Genomic DNA, 24,597 nt, shown 5'->3' with positions numbered 1-24,597 from the left:
AGCGACGGTGTGAATTTGATTCTCGACAGCCTCACAGCAGCTATTAATATTTAGCACGATCACTCACTTGCTCAAGTGGAGATGCAGTGAGCAACGGTATTCTGTCTCTTTCAGATTCTGTTCTTGAACACACAGTTGGATCGACACTGTATGAAAATGTCCAAAGTCGCTGAGACGTAAGTCCTCTTTCTTGATCTGTCCATGAAACTCAAACTTTTCTCAGTAAATATTAATACTTGCCATTAATAATGTGTTAATTAAGAAACATTATGCTTATTAAAGATGGGTATCATAAAGAATTTATTGGTTCAGTTCAGATTTCTCTTTTGGTTTTATTAATGTTTCTTTTAGCACTTTAGAGAAAAAAGAAATGCAGTTCCATTCCCAAATGGTTAGACTGAAACGTCTATTGTAAACATTTTCATAAGAATCGTTTTAGAGACAACATTTACTGCATTTGACTAATTGGCAGTAACCATGCAGATTAAACAACAATACGAAAACTACAATTTTGTCAACATATTATATTAATTCTTATAAAATACTTCAGACAAAACTCATGTGTATCTTTAATTACAAGATGCCAAAGAGTATGAATTTCACTTTACAACAAACAGTCAAATCATAAGCTGTATGTGTTTGATTCATTTATTTGGGAATCAGATTACATTGGTTGCGCTGTATGTTTTTGATAAACTAAACAAAATCAGGCTCATAAGAACTGTTGATTCAGGAATCTAACCACATTAAGTTTAATGCTATAAATGCGGTTGTGTGGGAAACTCTGTCAGAGTATTTCAGTACAGTGTACCATCCACGTTTGCGGAGGAATATATGTGTGAAAACAGTTCATTTGGTTCCAAAAATAAAAAACAGACAAAAATACTTTAATACAATGATTTGAAATAATAACCCATTTTTGGATTTCAACCCATTTTTGCAGATTGATGAGCTACACAGAGCAGTATCTTGACTATGACCCCTTTGTGACCGTACCGGATCCAGCTAACCCCTGGATCAGTGATGATGTCACTTTCTGGGAGCTTGAGGCCAGGTATGAAAAAACATAAACACCACATCTCTCTTTATTGATTCCTCTCTTCTCTAGTCTAGTTTTCATTTGATGAAAGGGAGAGGGATCAGGATGTCTGAATTTCTTAATTTCACTTATCTTAACTGAGAGTCTTTGTCTTACATTTTGAGAGACTTAACTGCTGCTGAGGAAATTGATTACGTTGATCATTTTTAGGGTCACATTTGTCAAAACGCTATTATCTGTTTTGTTGTTATGCTTCTTTTTGGTTTTATTTCGAAAGTCTTGTATCATTATTATGTTGTGCTTTTGTTACTTACTTGATTTCTTCTCAAATTGGGGTCAATTTTAAAATAACATGGAGGTCTGCAAACAATAATTTATTCATTTATAAAATAAAATACATGTCCTGTAATGTTCATTGTGATTCCCAATGCATAGGCTTATTGTGAAGTGTTTCATTTAGTTAATTTAGCTTAAACATTTTCTTCTTTGGCTAATGTGATCCCGAATTTTTGTGTGCGATTTATACATACTGCGTGAGCGAGGTGTTTTCGTTTTGATGAATGGGATGAATTCTGGGATCAACACCACACAGCCCGTGCTCCCATTGTGAAAGCTGTAATCTGTTAATATGAATGTATTTGATTTGTAAATCTGGCATTTTGCTTGCTGAAGGCGATGACTGAAAAGTAGTAATATAATAGCATGCAGGCATAGTCGACCAATTGTGGCGTGCGAGGAGGAGGAATCTACAGAGAACTGTCAAAGCAATGCAAATATAATGTATGAGGACTGTAGAGCATGTCAGTAGGGAAAAAAAGCCAAAACATGGACATTTTTGACAATTTAGCAATCCCTACCAGGACATGTCCTGGAAAAAAAAGGATGTATGGTCACCCAAGAGAAACTCTAGGATGGAAAATTTGAGAGTGTGAGGGGACTGATTTAATGACATTATTCGCAGAGCGAGTGTCATGTCTTCATAGTAACAGTGACTACTCTGATTGGTGGAGCTCTCTATAGGATTGCGACTAATGTAGAACCTTGTTCTGAATATCACAAGTACTTTTAAGTCTGTTGAAGTCTTTGTTGTTTTGAATTATATAAAACACTGCAGGTTCCTTCATCTCCGCTTGCCTGAGCCGTTCTCGCAGCTCCTCAAAGATGCCCTGACAGTACCTCCCACACACCCCCTCATCCTAGTGTTTCTTTTCTGGGTTTCTTTCTATGTAACTGTTCACATTGTTCACCAATGTAACTCTTGTCACTTAATTATGCTAAAATGAAGTTGACTAATTTACCTTATCAAATTAATTAACAGTTGTTGGAATTAGGTTTTTCAAAACGATTAGCATTCCTGTGGTGGTTTACTTCTTGTTACTTATTCAAAAACTAATTTACAAGATATTATTAGACGTGATTAAGTGATCTCGTGTACACTCACACAGTCTCTTTCTCTCTTTGTTTTTATCCTCGTCTTGCTAATATGACAAACAATGGTACATTGTGTTGTCAAAGCACTAGCTGCTGTCAGTAGATATCGCAAAGAACAATGCAAGTTAAATAAATAAAATACCGTCTTTCTCTTTCCGTCTCTCTCTCTCTCTCTCTCAGTAAGGACCCGAGTCAACAGCGAGTAAAGAAGTGGGGCTTCTCATTGGACGAGGCTTTAAAGGACCCAGTGGGCCGTGAGCAGTTTCTTAAATTCCTGGAGTCCGAATTCAGCTCCGAGAACCTGCTGTAAGTTTTCCAGCACTTTATTCCTCTGTCCTCCTTTCATTTGCACTTCTGTGACATTTTCCCCTCTGTCTTAACCTCCCACTCTGCTATTAATGACTTGCACAAAATGTAGCAGAACAGGACAAGCAAAAGGTCAGACCTTTAATATCAGCGATGAGAAAGAGTGAGTAAATCCACTGATGATACATGATCATTACCACCTCCAAAGCATGATCGCTGATGCATTGTGATAAGCTACTGCAAACCATGGGCGTTGTGGGGCAAATGAGGCAGCAGCAGGCCCCAGGAGATGCCCAACCAGGACAGCAAGGCCCCGAAGGGAGCTGCAGAGATAACGCAGGTCACTGGAGCCGTAAAGTGACTGGGCGAGAGATAAAATGCTGCTTGTCTCCATGCATCTCTCATCCCTCTCGTATCTCTGCGTATCCCCCAGCTAGGCATCTAATAGCCTCTGTGGGGGCTGTCTTATGTTTGCCAGTCTGTGAGGAGAGTGAAAGTGATGTGTCCTCTTGACTGCCTGACTCTCCCCTGGGCCCATTAGGGCCTAAACCACTTCTACACTGCAGAGATCTATAGAGCTACAGAGCAAGTGTGATATGAGAGTAGAAGGAGTTACTGGCCAATTGCTTTCCTCTATCTCGGGTAGCGAGGGCTGTGTGTGTACTGACTTCCATAATTAACCCGGTGTTTGTTCCTGAGGATTTTGGGAATGCCATTGCCATCAGGGCCAAAAGTAACACACGCCAAGTGCTAATTGGGAGTGAAAATTAGCTTTAGGGAGGGAACTTGGCTGTGGAACAGCAACATAATGCATGATTGAAATCAGATTGTAGATAGTCTGGCCTTCACTTGTTTACCATAAAATGTAACATAAATGCCTCTCATGGAAATAAGGAGGTAGAAGACCAAAATATGAGAACAAACTCATAATGCCATTGATCAACATTACAAATGTTGGCACAGAAAAAAAAAATGCTATCATTCAAAAGTTTGGGGTTGGCAAAATGTTTAAATGTTTTCGAAAAGAAGTCTCTCACCAAGATGACTTTTTAATAAAAAAATATGAGAAAAAAATAATATCGTGGAGTATTATTACACTTTAAAAACAACTGTTTTCTATTTTAGCGTGTTTAAAAATGTAATGTATTACTATATAATTTATTTATATGATGGCAAAGTTGAATTTTCAGCTGAATTACTCCAGTCTTCAGCGTCACATGACCCTTCAGAAATCATTATTATCAATGTTGAAATCAGCCGTGCTGCTTGATATTTTTGTGGAAACCATGGTCATTGTTTCAGGATTCTCTGATTAATGGAAAGTTCAAAAGAACAGTATTTAAAAAACAGTATTTACTGTCATTTTTGATCAATTTAATGCATTATTGTTGAATGAAAGTACTAAAAAAAAATCCTACTACACCTAAACTTTTGAATTTTTAGTGTATATATTTAGAATTTTTATTTTTACAATAAAACTACATGTCAAAATTAATTTGATTTGCACCATTCTTCCATGCCCGATACAGTGTGTGCTTTATTATTAGGCACATTGATATTCTGGTCATATTTTTTTCCCAAGCACAGTTTACCAATTCCAAACCACACCAGTCTTAATAACTACTATTAATTTTGTATTTAATCATTTATAAGTGATATATAATTGTCCATGAAGGCTGGAAGTGAAAAACTTCTTATATTCAGGTATGCATAATTATTAGGAATGTTTTCTTTTACAGATTAAATTAACCAAAAAAGAGATTTAACTCAGTCTGAAAGTCAAAAATAATTAAATGTCCATGAGAAGGATGCAATACTAATGCAATACCAGAATTTGCAAAGTTAAGGCATGACCATAGGACAGCGAAATGCTCATTGGGTCAGCATGATCAGAAAAAAACAGATGGAGAAGAAAAGACACGTTAACTGCAAAATAATTAAAACTTGAGGTGAAGAATTAGGTGTGAAACCATCAGGAACCATTTAGTCTCCAGTGCCACCATTTTCCAGAACTGCAACCTTCCTGGAGTCTCCAGATATGCAATGTGTCCGGTTCTCAGAGACTTTGCTTGGGTAAAAATCCTAAAAAAATGACTATCACTTAGCCTCCTGACTTGTACAACAGTGCGAATTAATGGGGCCGAGCCCTCTACTATCGATGCTTGGCAGTGTTTTTTCTTTAACATACGTGATTATATAAAGACTAAATGACTTGTTTTTTTTGTTTGTTTTTTTTCCCTCCCTCTCTCTCTCCCTTTTGACTGGACTCTTTAAAGTATTGATTATATGTCTGTAGTTTTGTTTTTGTTTTGAATGGATGTTATGATGTTGTATGTAAAAAAAACAATAAAAAGTTGATAACCCAAAAAAAAAATGACTCTCACTTAATAAGAATCACATGCTGAAGTGTTGTGAAATACATGAAGACTGATTTTTTGATATAGGCTTTATGGACAGATAAGTTGAGAGTGACTCTTGAAGACCAGCACCACATCCTCATCCACTCTTTCAAGAATTTATCTTCCAGAATCTGGCAGTAAGTTTTGGGAGTTCATTTTTTACATGAACTCCCAAAACTTACTTTCAGTCGGAGTTAAATCTCTCTTTTTTTTTTTTTTTTTTGGCTCATTTTATCTGTAAAAGAAAACATGCCTAATAATTATGCACACCTTAAAGTATTTCCCTTCCAGCCTTCATGGACAAATATATATCACTTATAAATGATTAAATACAATATTAATAGTAGTTATTAAGATTGATGTGGTTTGGAATTGGTAAAATGTGCTTGGGGAAAAAATATGACCAGAATATCAACGTGCCTAATAATTATGCACACACTGAACAGCTGACATTTATTATTATTTTCTCTTTAGGTTCTGGTTGGCTGTGCAGGACATGAAGTGCCGCCCCCTGCAGGAAGTGGCAGCTCGTGCTCAGGAGATCTGGCAAGAGTTTCTTGCTGAGGGAGCTCCCAATGCCATCAATCTGGACTCGCACAGCTACGAGCGCACCAGTCAGAATCTAAAGGACCCAGGCCGCTACAGCTGTGAAGATGCCCAGGTGAGTAACTGTCACAGGAAGTACAGCTCAACCACTGATGGCTTTTGTTCCTTTTAACAATTTCCACACCCTTTCTGCACGTTTGGAGAAAATTATCCTACTGTATGAACTAAATGGGAAGAAATCTGGAGATATCTAACAGTTGTATGTTTTTTTTTTTCTAATGTCCAATAATCATTCTTTTCACAGATGATTGAGGGCTTTTAGGTTTTTTGGTGGACGGAGGAAGTATGAAAGCTGCACTCAGGGACAAGTTGTGCCCAAGGCAGAATCTTTTTCATTCTTTGAAATGATGAAATAGGAAGTTGAGGGCTTTGGGCTATTCGGGGAGATTGATGTACAATAATGCTGATGGATCATCTGTTCCTTGTCCTTGTCCTCATGGCTCTGTTCAAAAGAGTTTGCCTTGTGTCTGTCTCCTTCATTTATCTACATTTACATGATTGATGAGAGACAGAATATAACATGCATAGCAATGTTCAGAACCAGGGTGAAAAGTCTCTCTGGAATTATGAAATCCATTTTATTCCAGAAACTGAACTTTCTGAAAGCAGTTAGCTTGTAGTGACAAAGTAGAAAAATTGAAGAATGTGTTGCAGAATCCACTGCTTAGAATCTGTCAAGGTACTTGCTAGGAGGCTGTCAAGTGAATTATGCTTTTTTTTTTAATAATCTGTAAGGAAAAAAACATGCACCTTCATCGCCGTCATAGGTAGCAGCGAAGTCTAATTAATCCTGCTGCAAGATATACATTATCCCTTGGAGAACCTACTACATATTTATTCATGTGTGCATATTTGATGCCATGATTGAAAGGAAATAGAAGCCGGATCATGAGGACAAAAAGCAGTTTTTGTGAAGATTCTTGGCTCTTTCTCATTACTTTGCAATGAGGCACTTTCCTTTCGTCCAGGCTGCAAACTCACTGTCAGCCTTCAATGTTTTTTCTCTTTCAGGACCACATCTACAAGCTGATGAAGAGTGACAGCTACCCTCGTTTCCTGCGCTCCAATGCTTACCAGGACCTCCTGCTGGCCAGAAAGAAGGTTCGTCTCAATCTCCAATCTCTCTCTGCCGCGTGTAATGAATCTGAATCATTTTTCTGCATTTTTGTTTTCAGTATCGCTCAGTATTCTTTTTCACATACCATTCAGCCATAAAAACTAAAATAAGTGCGCTCCTAGAGTACTGTAAGGGAAAAAAATGTTGAAAAACAGAAAAGATACTGATAATTTTCTTTTTTTTCCGTTAAAGGAATAATTCATCCTAAAATTAAGATTGAAAATGAACATTTACTCACCCTCATGTCATCCAAGATGTAGACGAGTTTGTTTCTTCATCGGAATAGATTTGGAGGAATTCAGCAGTTCATCACTTGCTCACCAATGGAACCTCTGCAGTGAATGGGTGCCGTCAGAATGAGAGTCCAAACAGCAGATAGAAACATGACAATAGACTACAAGTAATCTGTACAACTCCATTCCAACAATTAATGTCTTGTAAAGTGAAAATCTGTGTGGTTGTAAGAAACTAATCAATCATTAACACATTTATTTTATTTTTATTTTTTTACTTCACACCGTTGCTTCCAGCTAAAGTCCTCGATCCATAATATTGCTTTTTCCGGTGAAGAACTTGTCTAGTCAGAATCAGGAAAGAAATAGGCACATATCAAACACTGACGAAACAGTCGAAAACAGCCTTAAACAAATTTGTAGATGAATTTTGATGTGACAGTTTTTCACTGAAGGAAGCAATTATATTATTGACGGCACCCATTCACTGCAGAAGATCCATTGGTGAGCAAGTAATGCTAAATTATGCCAAATCTATCCCGATGAAGAAACAAACTGTACTTCCTGATTGGCCTGAGGGCGAGTACATTTTCAGCGCATTTTTCCGAGACAGTTCTTTCATAAGAGACAATATTTCAAGTTTCTCTTTGACTAAAAACATCAGTCCTGAATTGAACGATTTCCTTTTCTTTGCTTGCAAACGAGTGTTCAGTGTTCAGCTTGCACCTATTAAAACATACTAAGCCAACTTAATATTTACTCATCAAATGGCCTACTTACTCCACTGCCAACTTGTAATGATTAAACATGAGCACTTCAGAGTCATTCTACAGTTTGATTGTGATTATTTCAGATTAACATGAATTTTCTTAAAAATTTTTTTTGCTTTCCATTTACTTTTATTTACTAACACTGTAACCTGGTGTTGTGCACTGTATCTTCCCCATTCCCCTCCATTAACCTCGGCTCAACAGCCTGAGACTGAGCAAGGTCGACGCACATCCCTGGAGAAATTCACTCGCAGTGTGGTGAGTGGCACCTGTTGTCTAGAAAAACCCAACCATCGCCAGTCTTTTTCTAGATTTATTTCAAAATCAGGCTTTCTGGAAGGTAGTCAGACCAGATTAAAATAGTATATTTATGTATAAATATACTATTTGTTATATTTGGAATTTACTGATGAATATTATTAGTCGAATCCAAGACCACAACTTTTAAAGTCCATATTTAATTAATTGTAATTGTGTTTCAGGGCAAGTCTCTGACAAGTAAACGACTGACAGGCCTCATGCAGTCCTCCTGACGAGTTCTGCAGTTTGCAGTTTGTTGGGGTGGAAGGATTGTGGCCATGACAGACCACGTGTATGGACCACCCTCTCTCCAAAACCCACCCGAACACCGCACAGCTACCGACTCTAGATGGCAGCATGCAATAAGTCCAAAAAAAGAAAAAATCTCCACACGACGACAGTGCTATGTCTATTAAATCGGTGACTACGAAGACCGCATACATGAATGTCAGATTTATCAGTACCATCTAGAGAACCATTTTACGTTTATTTGATATCTACAACCAAACTGCAGCAAGGACGGGACTGTCTCCCTGGATTACTGTTAAAAAAACATTCATTGTCAGATATGAAAACAAGGTGTGCTGTAATGTCAACGCTAAGCATTTAGATGAAGTGAGGATGGGTCTCAAATCTTCAGAGCATTCCAAAGGAGTGAAGAACTTGACAAGGGCTTTCAGTGACTGTTCCCTCAGTCAAGGTTTGCACAGAACTTTTCGCCATATATTTTTTTGTTGGACAGTCATTGAATATGAAGAATGAAAGTGGAAACGAAGGGGTTTGGAAAAGCACATTATTACTCCTGCCATTTTGAAGAAACTAGGATTATACTCACCTACTGTATTAGCACATGATACTTCTAACTGAGATGAGAAAATAATGAAGAGCGATACCTTTTAGACTCAGTTTTATTGAGGAAAAATAATAAAAAGTGGTAGTATTTCAGGATGATTCAGAGCACAGAATATTGCTTTTGCACAAAAACGGCGCCAGTGAGGAATGCTGGATCCCGGAGATGCAAGTCCTGCTTTGTCAGTGTGTTTCCTGAACAGCTTTACAGCAAAATGTCCAAACAAATAACAAAGTTAAATGATTTAGGAGCATCTATGGAGGCCTATTTTATAACATTAAAAAAAATCTAAATTGACCCTTCGCAAGGGGTGTGATTGACAGGCGATCTGACTAATCATAACGCCGAATCCGCCATTTTTGTCCGACAAACAAACCAGGCAGGAGAGTAGATTAACTTCGGTGGACTTGAACTTGAAAAATGGTGTGTATTGACGTCTTTCCGCGGATGAAACAAGATACCTTCTGAGTTCTAATGTTCTTTTATGTTGATTTCATGCTATAAATACGCGGTTCACATACCGCTTGAACTGAGGCACTACAGCGATCTGTCACGACAGCCACAAAACAGCATTTATTGTTTTGAGTTTCTTAAAAAATTACAAAATTTTAAAGCTGAGACTTTGTTTCATACCAAAACTAACCTGCTCTGTCTTATCTGTCAGCGCGTTGTCAGTTTCCTCTTTGCTCCACGATGTATTTTCACTGCGTGAGAACATGATGTGTGGCGTTAGAGCGCCATGGCTTGTCGAACAACAGTAATGAAGGGGGGCGGGTCTTTGCGAAGGGTCGATTATGACATAAATTGAAATTATGAGATTCAATGATGAGATTTCATAATATCTTGAGGGAAAAAGTCGAAAATACATCATTAGATTAAAAAAAAGTCAAAATCTATAACAAAAAGTTAAAATGATGAAAACTGACAAAAAAATAATACAATTGACAAAAAATAATAATGACGACAAAAATGTAATCATTTTGATTTTATCTCATAGTTATGACTTAGTATCTCATTTTGACTATTTAGTTTATAATTATGACGGGTCAAAATGATGTGATACTAAGTCATAATTGGCGTTAAGTCATAATTATTACAAAAATGTCAACTTTTATGACTGAGTGTGTCATAATTGTGATTTACCAAAGCAATTTTTTTTCTTGTGTGGCAGAAATGGGGTTCCATAAGCATCTGATATTACTGTATGTTTGAAACCAATACATTGGTCCTTATAAACTATGTTTGTCCCTTGCTTTAATGAATGGTATTGTAGTGTAGAATGTAAGCGCTTAATGTTGCTTTGTGTCGGTGTTGTGATTAGTATGATGATGATGATTTGCTCTGAACACAAACATATGGGGATCACAGCCTTTCACTTTCAACATATCAACAGTAGACAAGTGTTTTTGTGGGATTGCTACCCATTAGAAAGGTGTTTTTTCATTGCAGGACACCCAGTCGCATTTCTGTATTTTTTGCTTGCGTCGTTTCCTGAAGCAGCATCACTGCCAGAGAGACATAGACTTATACTGCTGGAACACATGAATTCTCTCAGTTGTCTTTAGCCCACATATTTAAACACATATTCAAATGGCAGAACAGAAATGTGTGCAGCTGATATAGCATGTTTCCTTTACACATTTTCAGGTAGTTGATTTGTTGACTCATAACTGTACATTAGGTTGAAATGGAATGTATAGACTTTGCAGCAATCCTGGATATGGAAAATGCTGTGTAGAATACTGAACGTGGAATATAACTTAGAGGCACAAGTGCCATATTCAGCACAAAACTATGCATGAAATATTTCTAAAGAGTTTTATTGCTTTTAGGCTTTTTTTTTTTCATTGGCAAAGATGAGGATCCAGTAGGTCAAGATAATGGAAAGTAGGACCTGAAGTCCTGAGACATTCAATAAACATTCAGTTTGGAGAGCTCTGGAATGCTTTTTCATTTTTCTCTGCATGGACAGCATTTTGTGTCACACATGTTTAGCTCAAACTGTTTGTGATGGTCCATTAAACATCTATTAAAAGTTGAACATAGCAATACACATATAGCTACAGTACATCAGAGAATTGTGCTTCAATAAGCTAGATTTGACTTCAATAAAGCTAGTGTGGTAGGATTTCATAATCATACTGAACTGAGATAAGCACCCAATGACATTACAGAGGAAGAGGCGTCTCTGCTCATCTGTTAATGTGTACGTGCTGCTCTCTAGTGGTAAGCATGGCAGAAATCGTGAAATCAGCATCGACTTGGTTTTACTTTTATTTTTTATTAAAATTTACATTACAACAAGGATAAAAGTAAAAGACAAGAAATAATAATAATAATAAAAAACTAAGTACAAAACGATTCTTGTGATTGCAAAGGATTAAAAAGTCAACATTTGTGTTTGAATACAGATGATTATATACAAGAAATGTCATTGTTGGTAAGTTGGTATAATGGAGCTGTTTCTAGCTTAACCCCGGGTTATCGTCTTTTAAAGCTTGCTTTCAACCCTGGGCAAAGAAAAGTATTGCACTTTTACTTTAGAAGGGTATTTAGCAGTGGGTTATGAAGCCTGGAGCAAAACATCTTGAGTTAAATTCCCTTTCAAGGAGTGCAACAGTGCCCGTCCACTTTTTTAAGTGCCCTTGGTTCAGATAGTATTTTCCCATAGGATTTGTAGTTCTCATTAAAGAATTATAAGCTATGAACATAACAAACTTTGATTTGAAGCCAAAGGTACAAGACTGGTACCAGACAGCTTTAATGAGGATAAAAACTATAATCCCATGACGCATTGTGAACGAGTCAATCAAATGACAAAACAATGGAGAAATATAAAACTAAATAAGGGGTCTTTTTGGTGCAATTTGCTTTGCAGAATCATGGATAATGTTGTATGGTATATGGTGGTATATGAGGATAGCAACATACCACCAAATACCATCATTTAACAACCTCACTTTTTTTTCTTTTTTTTTTAGCAATTTATAAGTTAAAATTGTTAAAAATCAGTTCCCGTACAGAGAAAATGGATTTGGATTTTTATTTTGACTGCTGCACTCTATATAACTGGTAGTTGTTTAGCAAAAAATAACCAATCATAACCCTGAATAGCACCTGCTCATTAAATATTCATATTATAGGCAAATATCCATAAAAGAACATTAACCCGGGGTTTACAAATGTACAGTCTATTACAAAACATGAAAAAAGGTACCTGAAGGTTTATATTTAGAATGGGTTAACAATTTTAAGTGCGAAAAGTCATAATGTATCAGCTGTCTGTTTTGTTTTGTTTTTTTCTAAACAAAAGTCTTATTCCAAAGGCCTAACTATGGTTATATGAATGGACTCTAAACATCATCAAACTAGTTTGATTTTGGAAGCTTTAATAATTTTTTTAAACTGAAAAACAAATGTAAATGTGATGTAGATGACCTTTAAAATAGATAAAAATGCATAGCTAAAATATTCAACAGATCACAAGATCTGGAGAGCGTTGATGAATTGGCTCTGAAAATAGAGCCTCTAATGTATTATACAGGTGAAGGAGGTGGGAATGACATGAGAGAATGTCCAGATGGAAATAGAAATGCTAATATATCACGAGCAAAGAAATACAAAATGGAGTGAACAGATGTTTCACTCAGAGAGGTATGAAGGGCTCCAAACAGGCAGATGAAACAATAGAAGGTTCTAGGACACACAAAACTGGAATGTTCCTGGAGCATAACCAGATATGTCCGACACAATGTAACGAAAGATTAAACAGTCTAATGCATTCACATTTAATAATTACAAAATGTAACCTAGAGAAAAAAAGCTGGCTTGAAAAGGCAAAACAAAGCATGCAAGTACTATCGTAGCACAAGGAAAAGCATTATATGATGGCTATCATGTCATTTACCAACCACACGATTGTCTGCAAAATTATATATGTAAAAGAACAAATGAAGACACTCAACAGTATTATTTTCCAGTCCTGAAGTCAAAGCTAAGTGCTGCTTCAATACATGGAAAAACTATTTTTTGCCATTAAGTTTCAAGATTGCTTTCACAATAACTCATAGATACTATGCTCTAAATGACTACCTGAATGATGATCCCAGTAAGAAAGATGAGATACTAATCACATTTATCCTCTTTACATCAAACAGTTTCTTGTTATGAGCCAAAAATGTCATTGCTAGAAATCATGTGGGCTTACAAACATCATAGACACATTAAAAATATGATTAAAGTGAATAGAAACAGACTTAAATGAAAAGGATTTTGCTTTATACCACTGGTGTGTGTCTCTGAGTAAGTTCATGTTGCACGTAGAGAAGAAACAGCAGATAACTTGATCTAAAAATCTGCTATTTGTTAAAAATAGCTTAGAATGTGTGTATAAGAGGTTGATTATCACTTCATTCATTTGTAATATTATAGTTATTGTGCTGGTGTTGCTATTTAACTAAGTACTTTTTATATATAAAACGACTCATGTTTCTAGGTAATTGGACAATCTGGACTCAAACCTGCCTTTAGATTTGTTAGTGAGCAGGATGTGAGGTAGACTACCGATTGCCTAGACTTGGTTGAGAAAAATGTTTGTAACACAGAGGTAGAGGAAGACTCCACTGCACACTACTACAGGAGGAGAACTACAGAGCAAAACCAAGACAAACATTCATCCTGAGTCTGCTGTGCGTGTCTGTGTGTGTATCTGTGTAGAACCTTCTCACAATGCTTACGGCTCTCCGAAACCAGATGCCTTATCCTTCAGCAGATCAAGACACAGATGACAACTCCAACTTCCTGTGGATGAAACCGATACTAAGGTGACTCACATGTATAGCATGTGTATTTTTTTTAATGTGTGACTGTTTGCTCATCTATTTACTTGTCCATGTGGTTTATTGTAAATCAGTGTCATATATATATATATATATATATATGTAACTATGTAGTACAGGGGTCTTCAGTAATGGGTCAGTAGAATTTCATGGGGTCAGTAAATTATTTTGTCATGAACTGAGAAATTAAAATTCCTTGATCTTTTGATATATAAGAGGTCATTGTGCTATAAAAACAGTCTGTAAGTTTCAGAACTCAGAACTTTCTCGTTAGTCTAAAAACAGTTAATATTGAAGCAAATCTGTAAAAACGACTGCTTGTGGAATATGCCACTTTTTGAGACATAATAGAGTGGCTAAATACCAACTCCGCAGAAGATCATCAACGCCTGCTTCTACATCACTGCCTGTTTAGCCTCGCCCACCAATTTGTGCGTGTACTAGGTAAATGACAAGAGACGCAAATGCAAGTCTACGCAGAAACCAAATAATAAACTTTATTTCATGAGCTTTATTTTTTTCCAGACTGCATCAGAAAGCACTTGGTCCTTTGTTCACTTCATTTTACCATGGATTTTTTTTTTTTACAAACAAGGCACAATACGATGCAGGATTTTCAGAAAGATTGAAACTAAACGACGATGCTGTGCTGACTATATTGGATCTGATGTCGCTCCACAGCGCTCATCAATGTAGGATGTAGGCTGTCAAACATACACAACTATTAGCCAATCATAGCAGTGGGTGTTTACTTCCGTATCTACAATCCTCCACGCCAATTCAAACCGAGCGTTCTGATGAGGGGGGACAGCCTATTACTTATAAACTGTTTTTTGATGTAAAAATCTTGATAACATTATAAGCTGACCTCAGAGAACTGTACATGACCCCTTTAAATGTATTTTTTGACTAATTTTTGTAAAAAGAAAAAAAAAATATTCATTTAACAAATTAATATTGAGTTTTTAAGTTAAACATTAAGTTCTTAACTTCCACCAAACCTAAAAGTTAAGAAATTAAGGTTCAGCTAAAGGATTAATTTTTCCTTTCACATTAAAATATATTTAGTAAAATCAAAATGCACGACTCAAAGTATCAATAATTATAATTTTTTTTTATTGTATTTTCAGTGTAAGTACTGCAATGTAAAAACATGGTTTATTCATTTGTATAAATAATATCGTTATTATTGCATGTTAATCATTATTAATGCATTCGTGTTATTATAGGCCAGGCATTAAAGGCAACAATCCATACCAATCTGGCAGATTTAAGAACTGAAACAACGCAATTTATTAATGATTTTTAATATCTATTATGTTATAAACTGCTGTGAAGTGATCTTACCCTCAGGTGGCTGTGTCATGGGAGGCTTCAGGCAGTACATGTGGTATCCCCGATCACAGTCATCACAGAACAGAAGCTGATCCTACAAAATTAGAGGGCGTCACCGAGCTGTTAGCTCACACACACTCAGCCATATGAGCAGGCTTGCTGAAACATGCATACTAGCAACACGCTGTGTCGATAATATCAAACAAGAAAAGAGCTTTGAGAAATTTCGTCTGAGATGTCAGATCACCTATAGTATTTCTTTATGATCACACGCTATTTTACACATCCCCTAGGATTTAACACTCACATCGTTCTCTGAGGTGCCACACAGACTGCAGGATTTACACTCGATGCACTGCCACTGGTACGTCCGAACAGCCTGCATCATGTTGTCTGTGAACTGCAGACATGAAGGATGGCCTGGTGAAAGAGAAAGATGAAAGAATAATCTGACAGAAAGAAGAGAAGCTAAACTCAGAGTATTAGATTATTTTCAGATGTGCTTTACTATAATCAATTTAATTTAGAAAAACATAAATCAACATAAAATGTCATAAGACTAATCATTAGAAAGTTTCTTAATGTAATTTATGTACTTTAAGGTGGATTGATATGCAGATGGATGGAGGTATAGACAGACAGACAGATAGATAGACAGACATAGTTTTTTTTCAGATAGATAGATAGCATTAAAGGGATAGTTCACCCAAAAATGAACATTTTGTCATCATTCACTCATCCTCAAGTTGTTCCAAACCTTTATGAGTTTCTGTCTTCTATTGAGCACAAAAAGAAGCCAAACAGTTGAGGGTAGCCATTGATTTCTACAGAAATCAATGGCTACCGTCAACCGTTTGATTTCCAGCATTCTTCAAAATATCTTCTTTTGTACTCAGCAGAAGAAAGAATCTCATAGAGGTTTGGAACAGCTTGAGGGTGAGTAAACGATGACAGATTTTTCATTTCAGGTGAACCATCCCTTTAAATTAATAATGACGGGAACATGAACGGGAAAAAAAATCCACACGATTTATGTGGAAGGAACAAACAAGTTTCCCCTAAACACCTCCACCTTCTGTTCTGCCCTCCACACACAGAGAGAGGGTAAGCACAGGTTTGGAAAATGGCAGATGGTTCTGTAACCTCACATGTCTGTCTTTCTCTCTCTCTCTGTCTTTCTGTCTCTTAGGGAGGTGTCAGTTCCTCGGCCTGCTCATTTCCTCAATGAAACTGTGAGAACAGCAGGCTCCTCTTGCTTGGATGCCCAGTAAAGCATGTGCAGTCTTCCCAGTTTGGAAAGCATGTGGAGCCTTGGCTTGAAGTCGGATGTTATGTGAAGCTCTTTCCCTACAGGGAGTTTCATAAGCGTTGCTACCTCATTCCTCTTCATGGCTCTGTCCCTGGTATTCACATGCAGAACCATGTTGAATATATTAAGCCACATTATGCCGACATTTAGACATACATCGTTTGTCTTGATTTTATTTCTTGCAAGTGTAGGTAAACATGCCTGATTTAAAGGGATAGTTTACCAAAAATGAAAATGACCACATAATTTACTCACACTCAAGCTAAGCGTAATGGCTTTTTTCTTTCAGATGAATACAATCGGAGATATATAAAAAAATGTGCTGGCCTTTCTCAAGCTTTTCGATGGCAGTGAATGGTGGTCGAGATTTTGAAGCCCATAAAAGTGAGTCCATCCATCATAAAAAGTACTCCACGTGGCTCCATGGAGTTAATAAAGGCCTTCTGAAGTGAACTGATGCATTTGTGTGAGAAAAATATCCATATTTAAAACTTTATAAACCGTAATGTCTAGAGCCCGCTAACTGTCGTATGCATGTTCATGAGAGAGTTGCATTCAAGCGGATGATGTAGGATCTAGGCGTAGCGTAAACTCCAGTGAGAATATGCTAGTCTCGCAAGAACCAAGTTTTGTTTACAGCAAAGGAAAACCAGTCTCCTCTTGGCTTATATCAAAATCCTCTGACATTTTTCTTTACAAATCCTCGTTTTAAACTTCTAATTCGCAACCAGTGTTTTGTTTTGCTGTCTCCTCTGCGCTTCAGCGTTCGTCACTTCTCACTGGAGTTTACACTAGGCCTACGTCATCGACTAGAGATTACGGTTTATAAAGTTTTAAATATGTGACCCTGGACCACAAAACCAGTCTTAAGTGTAAATTTTTCGAAATTGAGATTTATACATAATCTGAAAGCTGAATAAATAAGCTTCCCATTGATGTATGGTTTGTTAGGATAGTTAGGATATTTGGCCGAGATACAAATATTTGAAAATCTGGAATCTGAGGGTGCAAAAAAATCCAAATATTGAGAAAATCGCCTTTAAAGTTGTCCAAATGAATTCTTAGCAATGCATATTACTAATCAAAAATGACATTTTGATATATTTACAGTAGTAAATTTACAAAATATCTTCATGGAATATGATCTTTACTTAATATACTAATGATTTTTGGCATAAAAGAAAAATCAATCATTTTGACCCAAACAATGTATTTTTGGCTATTGCTACAAATATACCCCAGCGACTTAAGACTGGTTTTGTGGTCCAGGGTCACATATGGATATTTTTCTTACACAAACGCATCAATTTGCTTCAGAAGGCCTTTATTAACCCCCTGGAGACATGTGGAGTACTTTTTATAATAGATGGATGCACATTATTTTGCTTCAAAATCTCGACCACCATTCACTGCCATTATAAAGCTTGGAAGAGCCAGGACATTTTTTTAATGTAACCCCAATTGTATTATATCAATTGTATATATCTGAAAGAAGAAAGTCATACACACCTAGGATGGCTTGAGGGTGAGTAAATCATGAGGTAATTTAAATTTTTGGGTGAACTATACCTTTTAAGATTTTGATCTTGATGCAATACATATAAAATATGAAAAAAACTATCTAAAATAACTGAAAATAAATATTTTATGTGCAATATTTTGATATAGGTCTATTATATTTGCATTGAAATTACAGATTACAATGGCCCCCAAAACTATTTTGACACAAGCCATACTTAAACATGTATGAATGTCTGTAATGCATTAAGAAAATAAAAAGCCAAGTGTTATTCATTGTAAAGAAAATATTTCACAATAATAAGTTTGCTAGGTTTCAAATGATAAAACAATATATTACTCAAAATGAAGACAGTTATAACAATGTCCATGGGAGCTGACTTCATAGATGCACTAGAATGACCTTGAACCAGTTGAAATGGCTCATAAAAGTGGTTTGTACTGAGATAATGTTTAGCATTATTTATTTGCAGACTTAGTTTGATATTTTAGTGTCAATCAGACATTTTTAAGTGTGACTTAAGTGTACAAATACTATTAGAGGTCACTTCTCCCCTGTTTTCCTTCCTTGAAACAAAATTAACTCAAAGAGTAATTCATAAAATGTAAAATGTTTAATGTTTTTCAGTAACAAAATCCAGTGAAAGACTTGCAGGCTGACATTTGGAGTAACAGGACTCAGCAGCGGCCACAGCATGGATGACAGGTTGCATGAAGTGTGTTCTGTGTGTTTGTGTGGTTTGTGCCACAGGTCTTCATGACACAGAAGCAGTTACAAGCATCATCTCTAGCCATGTTGCCCTTTGGCTTAGTATTAAATGAACTAAAGTTTGAATGTTAAACATTGAAACATTTTCTCAAAGTTTAGACATCAAAACACTGGGAGAAATATCATCAGGAGATGTTATAGAACAACGGCTTTAGCCTGCAACAGTTTGTGGGCCTATATACATTATACAATATCTTAATAAATTATATTATCGTTTTCAAAAAATGAACGCCCTGAAATAGAGACAAGATCGAAAGCAGAAATACGGAACATTTTTCGCAACAGTTTCAATTCAAAAGTGACACATGAGTTCACCATAACAATAAATAGAAGAGCTTTAAAGAGCAAATATAGCTAATTTTGTTCATACAAAATGGATACACTGAAATATCCCCATATTAACTGGGTGACGTCCCTGTGGCTTATGTGTATTGTGCCTTTTATTGCATGTATTCTGTTTTCTAGTTCACATTTACTGCATTTTCCTATTGAACGTAGGAAGCTTATGTGCTTGAAATCCAGTGTATTATTATTATTATTATTATTATTATTATTTGCATTTACACATACACAGTCAAATCCTCAGAGCTGGATCTGTTAACAGAGGTGAATGGTCCAGATTTTATTTGCAAAACAAAGCCTTCATGAGAATCATTGCACATATGCTACAATTGTACCCCTTCTTGTACCTGTTGTTTAAGGAGAGTTTCCTGAATAGTAAAGGGAAGTTACTCCAAAAATACGAGTCCTTTTTCTTCTTCTTACTCAACAAAACTAGGGAGAGGCCAAGTTTCATGTATCCTCCAGCAAACATGGGATTTCAAATTTCATTGTCACTTTTTGTTCTTGTTCTTGTAGCTGTCCTGAGAAAGGAGGAGAGATGGACATTGAAATGCCAACTGGCTCTTACCTCTCTGCAAACTGTCCTCCCTTCCCTCTGGATCCAATCAGGGCCTGGCCTCAGCCCATTCTCTGCCTTCTCGTGATCCCTTTCTTTGCAAATATTGTATTTATCCAGAGGTAGGAAGAAGAAAAAAAAACCCTCTTCACTATCCGACCTACAGACACATGTTGAGTATTTTCTCCTCCTTGAGGTTTGAAATTCTTTAATTTCTATTTCTAAAGTAAATTTCCACACAGTAGGCATTTTATCTTACATGGCGAAGTGTAATCCACACATCGGTAACGTCCCTGCAATTTTCCATGACGGAAAACAAACAGTCCAGAAGTAATGGCTCCTCCGATAACTAGCACCTCTCAGTATACAGAAGTGTGAAGCAATAAAAACAACATTCCTTAATTTATAAAAGGCTGCAAATTGTCCTTTGAAAGCAATTCCTGAAGTTAACATTGTGTCTGGAGTTGTGAATCCGTTATGCATGCTGCTGCAAAACAACAGGAAAAAAGGAAAAAGAAAAAAAAAACAGGCAGCAGACACATGCCGAGAGTTTCTCTGATGCTGTTTTCTTGAGGTTTCTCCTTTGTCTATCTGTACTGAGGTGAGCCTGTGCTGTCGTCGGACAGAAGCCCGTCCAGGTCGTCCTCCTCAAAGCCGTGAAAGGTGGACGCCTCGCTTTCTGATGTGTCGCCGAACATGTCCAGAAGTCCGCCCGTCCTCCTCTTCGTCCTGGTCCCACCGACGCGATCAGCTGACATGCATGACGGACATATCAGCATCACAGTGGAAACACACACAAGTAACACTGCAGTCAGCTAGGACTCACACTCCTCTGAGCTTTGGACAACTTGCAGTCTTTGCTGTTACTCATACATTAAGGCATTACGGCTTGCATGTCTGATTGCCTGAACATGTGCTTATCTCATTGGTTGTGGATTAAAGTTGCAGCGCATTAATAGCTGTAAGTGAATCATGAAAAGGGATAGATCACCCTAAATGAAAATTCTGTCATTATTTACTCACTGACTGATGCTGATGGAACACAAAGTCTTACAGGTTTTGAGGTGAATAAATAATGAAGGAATTTTCATTTTTATGTAAACTATCCCTATAAACTTTGTTTTTTTTTTACTGAAGAATACATCATTTGGTCTCTCCCTGTTCTTGCTATACCATTAGATTATGAGAAGGCAATGGATCACACAGCCAAGAACGAAAAACATAAAGAATGGAAGCATATGAGCAAAATAAATATGAGAATATTTTGCGCACATGAACTGAGATAACTGATGCCCTAAACAGTTAAGAATTTTGAGCATGTTAAGAGTTCAAAATAATTTAAGAAAATAAATGTGGGACCCTTCCAGGATCATTTGCTAGCAAAAGACGCAAAACACAAGCACTCAGAGAGATGAACAAAAAGGCCATATCACATATAAATGCTCATTCTCAACACTGCAGGATTTGGCTCACGTGTCTACACTTGACACAATGCACATTCTAAATGCAAGCATGGGAATTGTTTCTTTTTTTCATCAGAATTTCTTTTGTTTTTTTTAAAGACCAATGTGGATTGGTTGGGTAATTACAAAGAGCAAATGTTCTCAGGTCTGCCACCTTGTAGTCTTGGCATCAGCCATGAAAAACGGCATGACTTAACGGTTTCTTCCGTTTCGATTGAATCCCATGACACGCCCACAGCACTTTCACAGAATTGCACCTGCTTTCCCTTCCAAATCTAATTAGAACGAACTGTGATCTAGCCTTGGTCAAAACAGTCAGAGCAACTAGATGATTTTTACTTAGGCCTATATGTCTTTTGTATGATAACAAAACAATCTTAGCAGTAAAACTGGACTTTTTATATTAGAGGCAATAACAAAAAAGATTACGTTTTTAATGAAAAATGTATTTTCATTTCCAATATTAATTAAACAAAAAAGAAAAAATATATAGTTATTATTTTTTTTATATTTATATTATTCATTAATTGTAGTTGCATTATTTTCACTATGGTATCTTTTGTTGCACAAAAGATATTTAAGTAAAAAATGATATATTAATTTTTATATAAAATTTTCTCATTGCACATGCAGGGTAACGGTGCGTTTCCACTGGCACGCAGCGAGCGTTTTCAATTCATTCCTATAGAAGTTGAGCGTAAATGCTCGCTTATTATGGGATTGAAAGCGGCGCGGAGAAAGCGTTGAGAGCGGCCGAGAGCATCAAAAAGGTTCGGCATTCCTCGACTTTATGCAAATATCCAGCGAAAAACGCCGGGTGACAACCAATCGCTGTGAAAAGAAGAAGATGAAACGCAAACAGGGTGTAAACATTGTTTTCAGAGGCGTGCTCTGCCGTAAATTTGACATTTGTAGTGTTACCAGCGGCACTGAGCGCATATTTTGACGCTGTAGTGGAAACGCACCGTAAATCCAAAAGTTTTCAAATGCAGTCAGACTGTTACTTTCATATTGTGGTATTTGTGTTACATTACTGATTACATTTTTAGTAATTAATAAGTAATTTATACTGGAATTCATTTTTAAAACGACTGAGCGATCTCTCCTCGCATGTTGCTTTTAATCAGCATGTTTGTAAATACTGCAAGAATTATCATGAATAAACACCAAGACTGCAACAGATAAACAACTGCATGGAAACAGTGGTAATCTGCCCATCTCTAAACTACTGTGCTGGTTTCCAGGACACAGATTAAGTCTAGTCTGGGTTTAAATCACTGCTAATGGCAACTCTCCATTAAAAAGCCTTTCTAGTAAAATTAATCTGTGTCTGGGAAATCATTTCTATATGACACCATTATACCAAGCCAAACCCAAATCACAACAACTCAAAGAAACTCCATAAAATAAACAAACAAACATGCTCTAGCAAAAAACACGAAAAGATGGGATATGCACAAACAAGCTGATGAAATGTGCTATTGATGTATGACATGATAAAGCATTAAATGGGATTTTTCTTTTGGTGGATACGTATATACCAATATGGGCTTTATTAAATGTACTAAAGCTTTTTCAGATTTTTACATTTCTAGGATATATAAATGTATATCATTATGTGGCGTTTTACAGTTGTGTGCAAAATTTTCCACATTTAATTCTCTTAAAAGCAAGAATAATGTGTGTGTATAATGATTATTCATTTCTGCTTCTTTTAAATCGAAGACTAACATGTCTTTAACCTACTATGTCAATAAAACTAACATCTGATTTGTAGACAAAGTCTTATTGACCTGAAATACAGATACTGTAATCTGGCCCATTTTAGAGCACCACAGATTTTTACATTGATTACAGAGAGAGAGAGAGAGAGAGAGATCTGAATACTTTTACTGACTACATCTGGCAATTCATTTTAAAAAATCTTACTTTTTATAATTTCAACCAGATTATTATTGGCTATGCCATAGTAAATATCTCCCTCAGAGTGAAATCAAAACAAGATGGAGGTGAAACTACCCTTCTTGATCTAACATGGGCAGATACTGTAACTGTGAGTAATAGAGAATACAGTGATGTGAAGGGACTCACCAGAGCGGCCGCAGTCTGAACAGGAAACCAGCTCCTCAGCCTGGCCTGTCTTCCTGTTAGAGCCTGAGTCTCCCAGACAGAAGTCACAGTAGTCATTAGGGATGATCGCACCATCAGGCCCTTTCTGTGCTGTAAAAAGAGTACAAATTAAAAAGGACAAGAGAACATAGGGATGTTAACTATAGAAATAATTTGTGTTACAATTATTTTACCACGATTAAAGTTGCAATGTAGCATAAGTAGCGACATATTATTTCTTCATATTGTAACATACAACTGAGTGAAATGGGTTATCGAAAAAGAACACAATTCAATCCATCAGTTGTTGATTGAATGAAGGCAAAGGGGCAGAGTTTTATTTTAAGGTCCAATTCTCATGATTAACAAACCATTAACCATGACTTTTGCCTCAATAAACTCCTAATTTGCTGCTTATTAAAATTAGTTAGTAAGGTAATTGTTAAGTTTAGGTATTGGGTAGGATTAGGGATATAGATTATGGCCATGCAGAATATGTGCTTTATAAGTACTAATAAACAGCCAATATGTTAATAATATGCATGCTAATAAGCAACTTGTTAATAGTGAGAATTGGTCCCTATGCTAAAGTTGTTTAAATAAAACATATGAATGGATGAATTGTTTACAATAATGTTATTAATATGCAATTAGAAAACAGGCACAACACACAAAGTAACCCACAATAAACACAACATTCATAAAATGTCTAAAATCTACATGGTCCTAGATATCAAAACACTTATTTTAAATTCAAATGAATATTAACTTACGCTTATGATTCTCGTGGTGGACAGGAGGAGATTGGGGGATTTCAGTTTCTCGTTCTTCCTCACCCTCCTCTTCAGCAAGATGAGTATGGGTGTAATGGTAGCTTAGTCCAGGGCGGTTTTTGTAACGCTTCCCGCAAACTATGATAAAGAAAATTAGTCATGATGAAATTCATTTTACTGGCAAAAACTGCTTATTTAGTCTCAAATGAGTTATTCTAATAATCAAGCTGGGATGCTAATACACATCTAAGGAGTTCACAAAGCAGCTAGCTGTGGAGTCAAAGCGCTATCACAAAATCTGCATGGCATGTTCTCAGCCAGTGAGAGAGACATGCGGGGTGTAAGAACAGTGTTTAAGGCACAGTATTAGCACTGCAACCCCACAGTGTGTCTTCATGAACACGTACAGGTGCTGCTAGGCGTCGTAGCAAGTGCTCTGCACTGACTGTACCTGTAAATTGTAGGAATTCACAAAGTGTAATTGGTAACGTGACCACCTCAGAACAAAACTATGAATATTACATATACATTAAA

At 36.5% G+C, this 24,597-nt stretch overlaps 2 protein-coding genes across 10 annotated transcripts in view; one reads left to right on the top strand and one right to left on the bottom strand.

The window, feature by feature from the left end:
• Window positions 1–10,979, top strand: part of rgs6 (regulator of G protein signaling 6) — a 68,508-nt gene extending 57,529 nt beyond the window's left edge. For 2 of the 3 annotated variants that reach the window (XM_058754910.1, XM_058754911.1), the window contains exons 12-18: window positions 115–176; window positions 944–1,054; window positions 2,651–2,776; window positions 5,650–5,836; window positions 6,793–6,882; window positions 8,106–8,159; window positions 8,384–10,979. In XM_058754910.1, coding sequence (XP_058610893.1) covers window positions 115–176; window positions 944–1,054; window positions 2,651–2,776; window positions 5,650–5,836; window positions 6,793–6,882; window positions 8,106–8,159; window positions 8,384–8,434 — 681 coding nt within the window. In that variant the 3' untranslated portion in view covers window positions 8,435–10,979. The remainder of the gene's footprint in view (window positions 1–114; window positions 177–943; window positions 1,055–2,650; window positions 2,777–5,649; window positions 5,837–6,792; window positions 6,883–8,105; window positions 8,160–8,383) is intronic. The other variant, XM_058754912.1, reaches the window with a different exon arrangement.
• Window positions 10,980–11,344: 365 nt separating this feature from the next.
• dpf3 (double PHD fingers 3) overlaps window positions 11,345–24,597 on the bottom strand; it is a 34,602-nt gene continuing 21,349 nt past the window's right edge. For 2 of the 7 annotated variants that reach the window (XM_058756007.1, XM_058756008.1), the window contains exons 8-12: window positions 24,064–24,201; window positions 23,273–23,401; window positions 15,532–15,644; window positions 15,237–15,318; window positions 11,345–13,851 (exon numbers count right to left, since the gene is read on the bottom strand). In XM_058756007.1, the coding sequence (XP_058611990.1) occupies window positions 13,784–13,851; window positions 15,237–15,318; window positions 15,532–15,644; window positions 23,273–23,401; window positions 24,064–24,201 (530 nt within the window). In that variant the 3' untranslated portion in view covers window positions 11,345–13,783. Of the gene's footprint in view, window positions 13,852–15,236; window positions 15,319–15,531; window positions 15,645–18,056; window positions 20,470–23,272; window positions 23,402–24,063; window positions 24,202–24,597 lie in introns of those variants that run through there. The other 5 variants (XM_058756004.1, XM_058756005.1, XM_058756006.1 and 2 more) reach the window with 3 other exon arrangements.

Source organism: Onychostoma macrolepis, chromosome 20 (genome assembly GCF_012432095.1).
Source record: "Onychostoma macrolepis isolate SWU-2019 chromosome 20, ASM1243209v1, whole genome shotgun sequence".
Lineage (NCBI taxonomy): Eukaryota > Metazoa > Chordata > Actinopteri > Cypriniformes > Cyprinidae > Onychostoma > Onychostoma macrolepis.
The sequence above is the reverse complement of the archived record's forward strand: the minus strand, read 5'-3'. Positions and strand labels throughout refer to the sequence as shown.